A 12,149-nucleotide genomic window follows, 5' to 3' on the forward strand; every position below is an offset into this window, starting at 1 on the left:
GATTGTTTAAGAAAAGGCCATCCAACCCGGTCAAATGCCTTTTCAGCATCGACTGAGAGAAGGCATACTGGTATTTTAGCCTTTTGTGCATGATTCATTAATAGGAAAGTTTTAATCGTGTCGTCGCCTGCTTCTCTACTTTGAACAAATCCTACCTGATCCATATGTATTAAACTTGGAAGAAGTGGTTGAAGACTGAGCGCAATCAGTTTCGCATATATCTTTATATCTATCCCAATCAGGGATATAGGTCGATAACTAGAGCAAAGTGTTAAATCCTTTTCTGGTTTAGAAATCAGTGATGTGAGACTCTAGAGTCTGTGTTGGAAATTGGTTATTAGAAGAAATAGAATTAAAGAGGGATTCCACCTAAAAAAAAAATATTAAAAGCCAGCAGCTATAAATACTACAGCTGCTGACTTTTAATGGACACTCACCTGTCCCGGGTTCCAGCGAGGCCGATCGATCGCTCGGCTGCTGCCGTCACCATTCTAGGTGAAGGAATCAGGAAGTGAAGCGAATCGGCTTCACTTCCCGGTTCCCTACTGCGCATGTGCGAGTTGTGCAGCGCAATAGGAATTGTCCGCGCTGTCACTGGGACCCGTGTGTGTCCCAGCAGACAGCGCGGCAGGACAGGAAATGACATAGACTCCCATGGGAGTCTATGCCCGGAAGTGGGTGTAAATAACTGTCCATGACAGGTATCTCCACCCCCCTCCCCCCTGTAAGGTGCCAATTGTGACACCGGAGGGGGGGAGGGTTCCGATCAGCGGAATTTCCCTTTTAGGGTGGAACCCCGCTTTAAACACTTGAAGCATAAACGGGGATATATGTTAAAAGTTCTATAGAATTTTGATGTAGACCGATCTGGGCAATTATGTCTAGTAATTCTTCATGCGGAAAAAGGAGAATCCAAAGATTCCTTGGTGTTACCATCAATTGTCGGAATGGCATTTTCCTGTACATATTCTTTAATAAAATAATTTCCAGCTCCTTTATCCTCCAAAGATGGTGGTGGGGCCAGGTTATAGAGGGCTGAGAAATATTCCCTAAAAGTTTGTTGAAGCGATTGTGGATCTGATGTCAGTTCTCCCGAAGGTTTCATTATACTTGGTATAAAGGTCTGGGGTGGGCGCGGGTGCAGTGTATCAGCCAACATTCTCCCACGCTTGTTCTCATCTATACCTTCCCACAGCACGTCTTTGTTGGTATGAGCTCTGGGATGATTCAGAAAGTTTTAATAGAGACATCCTTGTAGAAGATATGTTAGCCAATATTTTTCGCAGAGCAATGAGCTTTATGTAAGGTTTCTAAAGTGTGGAGTTTTAATAAGGTATTTTCAATAACTTTTGATTTGTCTGTATTACCGCCTTTAAGGCTTCCCATTTTAAGGGCAGTGCAGTTTCGTCCTGTTCATTATCAGAAACGAAACCGTCAATTGCCTCCGCAATTGCTTTATGGCAAATTGGGTCTAACATAAGTGTGTCATTCAGGCGCCAAGACCAGCTTGTACCCTGAATCTCAGGAGGAGTTATTGTTAAAAAATACTGGCGAATGGTCGGACCAAATTAATTATCCTATTTCTATTACAGGGTTCCATTTCAACACCTTTAGGCCTGTTAGGAAATAATCTAGCCTGCTATATGATTTATGGGCTAGAGAAAAATATGTATAATTGCAATCTTTAGGGTTTATGGTCCGCCATAGGTCAAGTAACCCATGTTCGAAAAAATTGTTGTTGAGTGCCCTCAAACGAGAGTACATGATATTTGATCGTTGAGCTGAGGTGTCTAATATAGGATCCAAAGCTAGGTTAAGATCTCCCCCCACAAAGGGTAGTGCCTTCTGCAAAATCTGCTTAGAGACTAAGATAACACGCAATTGTCATAGTTTGATCATGATTCGGAATATAACATTTTGCTATTGTAAAAATTGTATTCCATAATCTGATTTTAAGGAGGAGATATCTACCATTTGGATCAGCTTTATGCTTCAAGTTTTGTATTGGTAAGTGTTTATGGAAACCAATGGATACCCCTCTCGCTTTTGAACTAGGCATAGTGCTATAAAACCATTGTGAGTAATGTTTACGTGAGCACACTGGAATGTTACCACTACAGAAATGGGTCTCCTGGAGGAGTATAATATCTACCTTAGCTTTATGTAAGTTGTATAAAATCTGACCTTTTTGATTCATTATTAAGGCCTTTGGCATTATAGGTGCAGAGTTTCAGTGACGCTGGGGAATAAAAAGGGGGGAAAAAAGGGAAGGGGTAATAAAATTGGAGAGGCTCCCTCTTCCAGATCCCCGGGCTACCGGAGAAACGTAGACTAATAACACACAAAAAAAATACAAGGGGGGGGGGGGGGGGAGGAACAAACAAAACAAAAACAAGGTATGGAATTTTTCCAAAAAAAACACACCAAGCCCTACCAGAGGAGCGCTGTTCCTACAAGGGGGGGAATGTTGGTAAGCACTGAGGGTACCTCACCGCAGCGACCATGGGCAGCCAGAGACAAAATAATAATACAGAGGGCAAATAAAAAAAAACACACTGGCGAGTACATCTGTACATATTTTTTTTTCCCCCTTTCCCTCTCTTCAAATGGAGAAAGCAGTAGCACAAATCATGACCTTCACAGAAAAAAAAAAAAAGTAAATTATAAACATATTAACATATAAACACAGGACTCACATTGAGATCATCCCTTCATGAGTTGTGGTCACATATCCGACTTCATAAATAGTCACACGGTACAAAGCAACCTATTTAAAATAATAGTGCATAATCAATTTTGATATTACATAGTTTACTTCCTGTTCTATCTTTTACATTGATGCCCAATATGCTTCCTGGTAACGAACCACACAGATGTCCATCTCGGAATTCATTAATCTACACTACATTAACCGTATCTCTTGTCAAGCTTATGAAGTCTGATATATTTACACAACTTTTTAGGCTGCTCCGCATCAATGCGAGTCCTCGTGTAGATCAGCGAGCTAACAGATGTTTGCGATTCCCTCATTATAAACATTAATTAGATATTACACATAAAAAAAAGGGAATGGACAAGGGAATGATAAAGAGGAAGAAGGGAGGGGAAAGGAGCAGTAGCATGAATGGAGAGGCACAAAGAGGGTGGAGAGGGGAAAAAATAAAAAAATGGAAGAAAAATAAATAAAAATTATAAAAAATAAAAAAATATGACAAATGGTGTTAGTGTCGCATTAACTCATTCCCCTCCCCAATCTCTTCCCACTCCTCAAAGCCCCTTGGGCAATCAAGTGTTTCTATAAATCATTCTTAGGCCATTCCTAAACCGTTACTGAAACGGCAGTTGCAATTGATATCACTGGCAAATTAATCTGGCAGGTTAGTTTTAGGGTTCTCTGGTTTGTTATGTCCCCCTCCCAGCGTTCAATTCTTCTAAACGGTGTGTAAGTCTGGGGCCAGATTATTGGTGGGAGGTCAGGCAGACCCAAAGCAGATTGTATAGAAGGAATATCCGATGGATCACGTAGATTTAACCACCTGCCATCTTAATTTGTAGTTGAAAAGGGAAGTTCCAACAATATACAGTTTTGCGATCTTGCAGAATTTTTAGTAATGGCCTTAACGCCTTCCTCTTCTCCAATATAAATTGACATAAGTCTTGTAATAACTGCTGCTTTTAAGTTGCATATTTCAACTATTGATTTTGCTAGTTTTTGTATAATTTCTTTGAAAGAGTGTTTTTTTATTTTTATTTATTTAAGGCCACCTTTTGTGAGTGCCTAAAACTGTTTCTCTTTCTGCAGCTTTCCGATCACTTTCATCCATCTGTCGCACTCTTTGCAAAGACCATCCTGGAGGTGAGAATGTACAGTGCACAACATCATTTTAAACCTGTTTTTATGCATGCAGTTCCAAATTGCGTTACAGTACTATAAAATCCAGTAATTATGTGATGTAGAAGTTTCATAAGGGAAACAAAAAACTTGTCAAATCCTCCATTTGTCTCTCACATACTCTACTTCCCAGTCATTGAAGTCTACATTTGGGAGGGTTTTAGCAACAGAAGCTACACTGCTAATTCAGAAAGCAGTGGGCAGGGCTAGGTGTGGCCAAGTGCTAATTAACAAGCTGCAGACTTGTGAATCAGCAGTGACAGTGCTCATAGGCACTACCCATAGTGCAAGCAGGCATAGCCTACATAAGAGAGGCAACTGAATTCAGGAGCAGTACAATATTTTTGCTACACCATTACAGAAAGCATTATTGGCAGAATTAAAAGGTATTTATGAGACTTTTCAGGGAGTTTAAGAATACTGTAAGTGCAGATGCACTTAAAATTAGGTCCTGCAGCATATTTGTTTTAATGGAAGGTTTTTTAGTCAGCGGCGCCCAACTGCTGGCGGTGCCTTTTGGAGGGGGCCCGCGACCTCCTGCTCTGGGATGGCGTGTCGGCAAGCCCAGTTCGCAGGTTCCCAACTTGCCATGCCAGAAGCATCATTGGTAAGAATGTAGCTAGTGCTAGAGGAAGCATGCGGCTGCAGTAGAGAGCAGAATCTATGCTTCAGTATAGCGTCAGCTCTTTTCACAGGTTGATTAATACCGTAACCAGATGCACTCTGCCTGGGACAGATACCTGCAGGAATCCTGCGGAAGAAATGAAGAGGTCCGTTTTTTTGGGGTTTTTTTATGAAATCAACCAGCAATGGGCATATCTGTTCTCTACACTGGTTACTCTGCGCTGCTTTGAAACAAATCCGTAGGTGCAGATATATATTGAGCGGCAGATATAAATGGACTTGTGTCTATTTACAACCACCTACCACCAATCTGAGTCACAAAAAACTACAGAAAGGGATTTGTCTGATTCTATCTGGGTGGATCAGATCAGGAGGCCCATGGAGTAGAGGGGTCTGTGTCTGCTCTGCACATGCAGAGCGGACACAGACCTGTCATCCGCCTGCTCCGCTCATTGTGGCCCGTGCCCGGTTTATAAGTCGCTTAAGTGGTCCTTGCTCTTCAAAAAGTTTGGCACCCCTGGTCTTAGTTCTACTTTTCGTTTTGGAATTAGTTAAAGGTACATATCTGCAAACACTGATTATTCAAATTTGGTAACAGGAGGCAAGAGTAGACCAATTTATTATTGTAAAAGCAATATGTGTAAAAATTCACAACACACAAAATACCTCAATATTCACATACATCCTTGAATCACATGCAAATTGTGTAAAAATGCAAAGTTCACTAAAGAAATCAAATTGCAAAATACCTCAATATTCACATAAATCATCAAATCCTATGCAAATTGCATACATATCCAATAATGTAATCAAACCACATTCCGCAGCCTTCTTTTTTTTTTTTCTTTTTTTTTTTAAGATTCAAGGAAAATGCAAAAATGTATCTGTAGAAAATATATAGCTAAGAGTGTCCAATCTTTGTAAAACATCCATACGCAGTCCAATTCCACAGTGAAATCATTCCATAGTAAATCTTATTGAAGATAACTCGGAAAACTCTTCAACAAACACCAGCATGCCCGTCCACCATACCCCTCACCTGGTATTATGGACCCCACTATCATAATAGAGGTCAAATGCGCTTGTATACAATGTGGTCAGTTGCTCTCTCGTGTAATCTCAAGTATAGTAGTAATAGTATCCAAGAAGTATATCTCATGCAAAGCATAGGGGGGATAACTAATAGTGTAGTATTCCAAAAACCATTTATTAAAATATGAAGGTCGTTCCAAGTCAAACCGGGACTTAATTTTACAGGTCTAATAAGGGATGCTAGCATGGAGAAACTACATATGTAGTGCTAAGTGGAAAGTGTGTCCTATTACTGATTGGCTCAGATGAACTTTGACCCGCTTCCCTGTCCCTGCTGAAGAAAAGCATCCACTCCACATAATGATGCTACCACCATGTTACATGATGGGGATGGTGTGTTCCGGGTGATGTGCAGTGTTAGTTTTCCGCCACACATAGCATTTTGCTTTTAGGCCAAAAAGTTTATTTTGATCTCATCTTACTAGAGCACATTCTTCCTTGTTAGTCGTGTCCCCCACATGGCTTCTCGCAAACTGCAAATGGAAATTCTTATGGCTTTCTTCCTGACACTTTTCCTTAAAAGCCAGATTTGTGGAGTGCACGACTAATAGTTGTCCCGTGGACAGATTCTCCCACCTGAACTGTGGATCTCTGCAGCTCCTCCAAAGTTACCATGGGCCTGTGTCCTGGGGTGTGTCCATCACCTAAAGGTGGCCTATAACCCACATAGTAACTACTATGGCTCTGTGTCCTGTGATGTACTCATAAGAAAAGGATTTTACAGGTAAGCTGTTATAAAAATATATATACACATACATACACACACACACACACACACACACACACACACACACACACACACCCATATGTGGCTCATGCCTGTAGGGATACTTGTCCCCAAAAGAAAAATCCACCTTACTTCCTGTTTCAAGAGCCTTCTGTGCATGTCTCCTCCACCCACCGACATTCTAATTTTTTATTTTTTTTTGAACTGCAGAAAAAGCAAAAGAATCCATGTTTCCTTCATGTGTAAATTTTAAAGTGTTTTGATTCATTGGATGTCCTTCTCTCAATACTATAGGCTACGCCATTGTAGTTCTCGCTAATTCTTATGAGAAAGAACCTGGTGGTACATCCCACATATTATCATTTACAAACCTCACACTGTATCAAATCACGTTTTTTATTACAATTTATAAAATCCTTAATAGGAAACACCCGTTTTTATTGGCGTATAACATGCACCCCAAGTTTAGGAGGGAATTTTAAGGAAAAAAACATATTTAAATGCCCATCAATGCAGCCTTGTCAGTGTCCATCTGCAACCTTGTCCATCATTGCAGCCTTGTCAGCGTCATTTGCAGCCGCGTCATTTGCAGCCGCGTCAGTGTAGCCTTGCCGTTTAAAAATGACGCCGCCAAAATACAGAGCCCCGGATGTCCTGTGTATCCCGGGGGCTCACACGGGACTCCTAGAATGGCTGAAAGTCGCCGAGAATGGCCGAGAGGCTCACAATCGGCGGGGGATCGGCATATAACACACAGCCACGATTTTACCCTGATTTTAAGGGGAAAAAGTACATGTTATGCGCCGATAAATATGGTACTTTACCATTGTGGTATATGGTGATAGACTGTTGATTCCTATTATGTTTATCACCATACCTATAAGTATTCAGACCACAGCTATCGGCTTGCGTAGCTATGGTCTGAATACTTGTAGGCTCATTAGTGCTAAGCCAAGTTTTGGGAATAGTAGTGGGTTGATACAAACTAGGTGACAAAAAATGTCCTAAGGTCGGGACATGATGGTAAGAGAAGTCACAACCATTAGAAAGCACATCTATTAGGTCCTTGTTACCATAGAGAAAAGGCAGATGTTTTACAATTTGCTTAATCCTATTAAATTCCTTAACCACTTCCCGCTCATGCTATAGCCGAAAGACGGCTACAGCGCGGACGTTACCTGCCGGGAGGGCGTCCCTGGGTGTCCTCCTATTTACTTCCGCAATGCGCTCTCCTGAGTGCACACATCGGGGAAGTTCTGTGCTGACCGTGTCCCTCGGACACAGTCAATCACAGACCGCTGTAAACGGCCAATCACAGTGGCCGTTTACAGTGCGATCGGCGTATCCAATGGGAGATTATCTTATATGTAAACATATGAGATCATCTCATCTCAGCGTGTAATGAGGGAGAGATGAATGGCTGCAGCGGCCGTAAGTTAAAAAAAAAGTAAAATGTCATCTGCCCCCAGTGCCACATCAGTGCCACATATTAGTGCCATTTGTCATCAGTGCTACCTGTCAGTGTCACGTGTCATCAATGCCATGTATCAGTGCCATCTGTCATCAGTGTCGTGTCATCGGTGCCACGTATTAGTGCCATCTGTCATCAGTGTCACATGTCATTAGTGCCACGTGTCATTGTCCTGGTGCTCCAGGGCCTTCAAAAGTGTAATAGGTAGTCAACAATTTAGATGTGTAATTTATGCTCCTAGAACACGTGATGGCGCTCCCTGCATGTTGTGCCTCTCTAAGTGGCCAGGCTGTGAAAGTCCCACATATGCGGTACCGTAATACTCAGGAGGAGTAGCAGAATTTATTTTGGGGTGTCATTTGGGGTATACACATGCCATGTGAGAGAAATAAGCTATTACAATGACAATTTTGTGGGGAAAAGAAAATCTTCATTTTACAATGAATTGTGGGGAAAAATTACATCAAAAACCCCACCATGCCTCTTACTAAATACCTTGAAATGTCTACTTTCCAAAAAGGGGTCATTGGGGGGTATTTGTACTTTCCTGGCTTGTTCGGGTCACAAGAAATGAGATAGGCCACCAGTACATCAGATGTGATCAATTTTGTATGATTCGCACCATAGCTTGTAGACTCTCTAACTTTCACAAAGACCAAATAATATCCACTAATTTGGGTTATTTTTACCAAAGATATGTAGCAGTATAAATTGTGGCCAAAATATATGAAGAAAAATTTATAATTTGCATAATTTTATCAGAGAAACTAAGAAAAATGTGTTTTTTTTTTTCCAAATGTTCGGTCTTTTTTTCATTTATAGCGTAAAAAATAAAAAACCCAGATGTGATCAAATACCACCAAAAGAAAGCTCTATTTGTGGGGAAAAAAGACAAGAAATTCATTTGGGTACAGTGTTACATGACTGAGTAATTGTTGTTCAAAGTGTGAGAGCACCGAAAGCTGAAAATTGGTCTGGGAAGGAGGGGTGTTTAAGTGCCCAGTAGGCAAATGGTTAAAGGTGGTGACAAAAGTAATGGAATGCTTGACCCTGTTCTTGTTTTATATTTTTTGAGGACCCAATCAATAGTTTTATTCCTGTTGTAGACTATTCCTATCCTTCTCTGAGGCAATGGTAATGGCTCTATTAACCAATTCAGCCCTGGAGCATTTGGCTGGCCAAAGACCAGAGCTCTTTTTGCAATTTGGCACTGCGTCGCTTTAACTGACCATTGCGCGGTCATGCGACGTGGCTCTCAAACAAAATTCATGTCCTTTTTTTCCCACAAATAGAGCTTTCTTTTGGTATTTGATCACCTCTGCAGTTATTGTTTTGCGCTATAAACAAAAAACAAGCGTCAATTTTGAAAACAACACACATTATTTTTTACTTTTTGCTATAATATCCACAAAAAATATAGTTGGTGCAGAACCTTAAGTATGTCTGTGATGCGGCCTTAGATACGGCCCCCTTGCTCTTTAGAGCCTCTCTATCAGCAGTATTAATTAGAAGTGTGCATGTTCACTGGCCTCGTGATTCGATTACGATTATCATGTCAACGGTTCGATTCAATCCGATTCCGCGATGCATCACGATTACTGCGTTGGGGTTTTCATAAAAAAAAATTAAGCAGTCAGGAGAACTTAATTTTCTTATTTTATATGTTCTTAAAAAATTTTTTAAAAAACACTCCCTGCATGCAGCAAAGTCTAAACACAGCAGACAACAACTTAGGCTTCATGCACATGAGACGCAGATGCAAACTCTGCTGGACACATGTTTTTAAAAGCTGAAACCTGCATTTAGAAATGCCCATTTTGCCGCGATTTTTACCGCAATTTAGCAGCGTTTTACCGCGTTTGCGTCTAGAAGCGTTTAGTTAAGCTAACATCATAGACCCTCCCCAGCTCAAAAAACAGTAGTATTAACTATTTCAGCAATTTTGTGAGACCAGAGTGGGTAGCAGCAGCTGTGAGAGCAGCAGTGTACTTTTATTTAGCGTGTCACTTGCCACGGCACCTGCCACAAGTTGTGGATTGTCCACTTGCCACGTGACATGCCACATCACCCGCCCATGTCACTTGCCACAAGTTGTGGATTGTCCACTTGCCATGTCACTTGCCACAATTTGTGGATTGTCCACTTGCCACGTCCCCTGCCACAAGTTGTGGATTGTCCACTTGCCACGTCCCCTGCCACAAGTTGTGGATTGTCCACTTGCCATGTCCCCTGCCACAAGTTGTGGATTGTCCACTTGCCATGTCCCCTGCCACAAGTTGTGGATTGTCCACTTGCCATGTCCCCTGCCACAAGTTGTGGATTGTCCACTTGCCACAAGTTGTGGATTGTCCACTTGCCACGTCACCTGCCACGAGTTGTGGATTGTCCACTTGCCACGTCACCTGCCACGAGTTGTGGAGTGTCCACTTGCCACGTCACTTGCCACGAGTTGTGGAGTGTCCACTTGCCACGTCACTTGCCACAAGTTGTGGAGTGTCCACTTGCCACGTCACTTGCCACAAGTTGTGGAGTGTCCACTTGCCACGTCACTTGCCACAAGTTGTGGAGTGTCCACTTGCCACGTCACTTGCCACAAGTTGTGGAGTGTCCACTTGCCACGTCACTTGCCACAAGTTTTGGATTGTCCACTTGCCACGTCACTTGCCACATGACCTGCCACGTCCCCTGCCACAAGTTGTGGATTGTCCACTTGCCACGTCCCCTGCCACAAGTTGTGGATTGTCCACTTGCCATGTCCCCTGCCACAAGTTGTGGATTGTCCACTTGCCATGTCCCCTGCCACAAGTTCTGGATTGTCCACTTGCCACAAGTTGTGGATTGTCCACTTGCCACGTCACCTGCCACGAGTTGTGGATTGTCCACTTGCCACGTCACCTGCCACATCACCTGCCACAAGTTGTGGATTGTCCACCTGCCACAAGTTGTGGATTGTCCACCTGCCACAAGTTGTGGATTGTCCACCTGCCACAAGTTGTGGATTGTCCACCTGCCACAAGTTGTGGATTGTCCACCTGCCACAAGTTGTGGATTGTCCACCTGCCACAAGTTGTGGATTGTCCACCTGCCACAAGTTGTGGATTGTCCACCTGCCACAAGTTGTGGATTGTCCACCTGCCACAAGTTGTGGACTGTCCACTTGCCACGTCACCTGCCACAAGTTGTGGACTGTCCACTTGCCACGTCACCTGCCACAAGTTGTGGACTGTCCACTTGCCACGTCACCTGCCACAAGTTGTGGACTGTCCACTTGCCACGTCACCTGCCACAAGTTGTGGACTGTCCACTTGCCACGTCACCTGCCACAAGTTGTGGACTGTCCACTTGCCACAAGTTGTGGATTGTCCACTTGCCACGTCACTTGCCACAAGTTGGGGATTGTCCGATTACAATTGTTTAAAATATTTTTTAATGGTTTTTCATCATTTGCTATCATTTTTGAGATTTTTAATGTAAAAAGAATAGGTCACCTATTGAAACGTGTAAACTTTTGCGTCTGAACCCATTTTTTTGCTTCTGGAAAAACTAGGTTAAACGCAACTGCATAAAAACGGCAAAAAACTAGACTGTGTACATGGACACATAGGATAACATTGAATGAGTTCAGGGGCAGTTGAAAAAAGTGTCCAACTGCCTCTAAACACGCGTTTTAACAGCGTCTCGTGTGTATGAAGCCTTAAAGGAGTTCCAGGCTCCCCCCAAAAAAATATACTACAGGAGATGGTCAGAGACTGCAGACACGGTACAGGAGATGGTCAGAGACTGCAGACACGGTACAGGAGATGGTCAGAGACTGCAGACACGGTACAGGAGATGGTCAGAGACTGCAGACACGGTACAGGAGATGGTCAGAGACTGCAGACACGGTACAGGAGATGGTCAGAGACTGCAGACACGGTACAGGAGATGGTCAGAGACTGCAGACACGGTACAGGAGATGGTCAGAGACTGCAGACACGGTACAGGAGATGGTCAGAGACTGCAGACACGGTACAGGAGATGGTCAGAGACTGCAGACACGGTACAGGAGATGGTCAGAGACTGCAGACACGGTACAGGAGATGGTCAGAGACTGCAGACACGGTACAGGAGATGGTCAGAGACTGCAGACACGGTACAGGAGATGGTCAGAGACTGCAGACACGGTACAGGAGATGGTCAGAGACTGCAGACACGGTACAGGAGATGGTCAGAGACTGCAGACATGGTACAGGAGATGGTCAGGGACTGCAGACACGGTACAGGAGATGGTCAGGGACTGCAGACACGGTACAGATGGTCAGAGACTGCAGACATGATGTGCCAAGTAGCCAGCATTGGGTTCT

The 12,149-nt window shown here is 43.0% G+C and overlaps 1 protein-coding gene across 1 annotated transcript in view; it reads left to right on the plus strand.

Moving 5' to 3' along the window:
* Nucleotides 1-12,149, plus strand: part of CEBPZ (CCAAT enhancer binding protein zeta) — a 310,453-nt gene that overhangs the window by 160,688 nt on the left and 137,616 nt on the right. Inside the window, exon 6 of the mRNA XM_077486559.1 lies at nt 3,803-3,856. Within this exon, the coding sequence (XP_077342685.1) occupies nt 3,803-3,856 (54 nt within the window). The remainder of the gene's footprint in view (nt 1-3,802; nt 3,857-12,149) is intronic.

Source organism: Lithobates pipiens, unplaced genomic scaffold (assembly GCF_037356315.1).
Source record: "Lithobates pipiens isolate NorthernLeopardFrog02 unplaced genomic scaffold, aLitPip1_a1.2 Scaffold_18, whole genome shotgun sequence".
Classification (NCBI taxonomy): domain Eukaryota; kingdom Metazoa; phylum Chordata; class Amphibia; order Anura; family Ranidae; genus Lithobates; species Lithobates pipiens.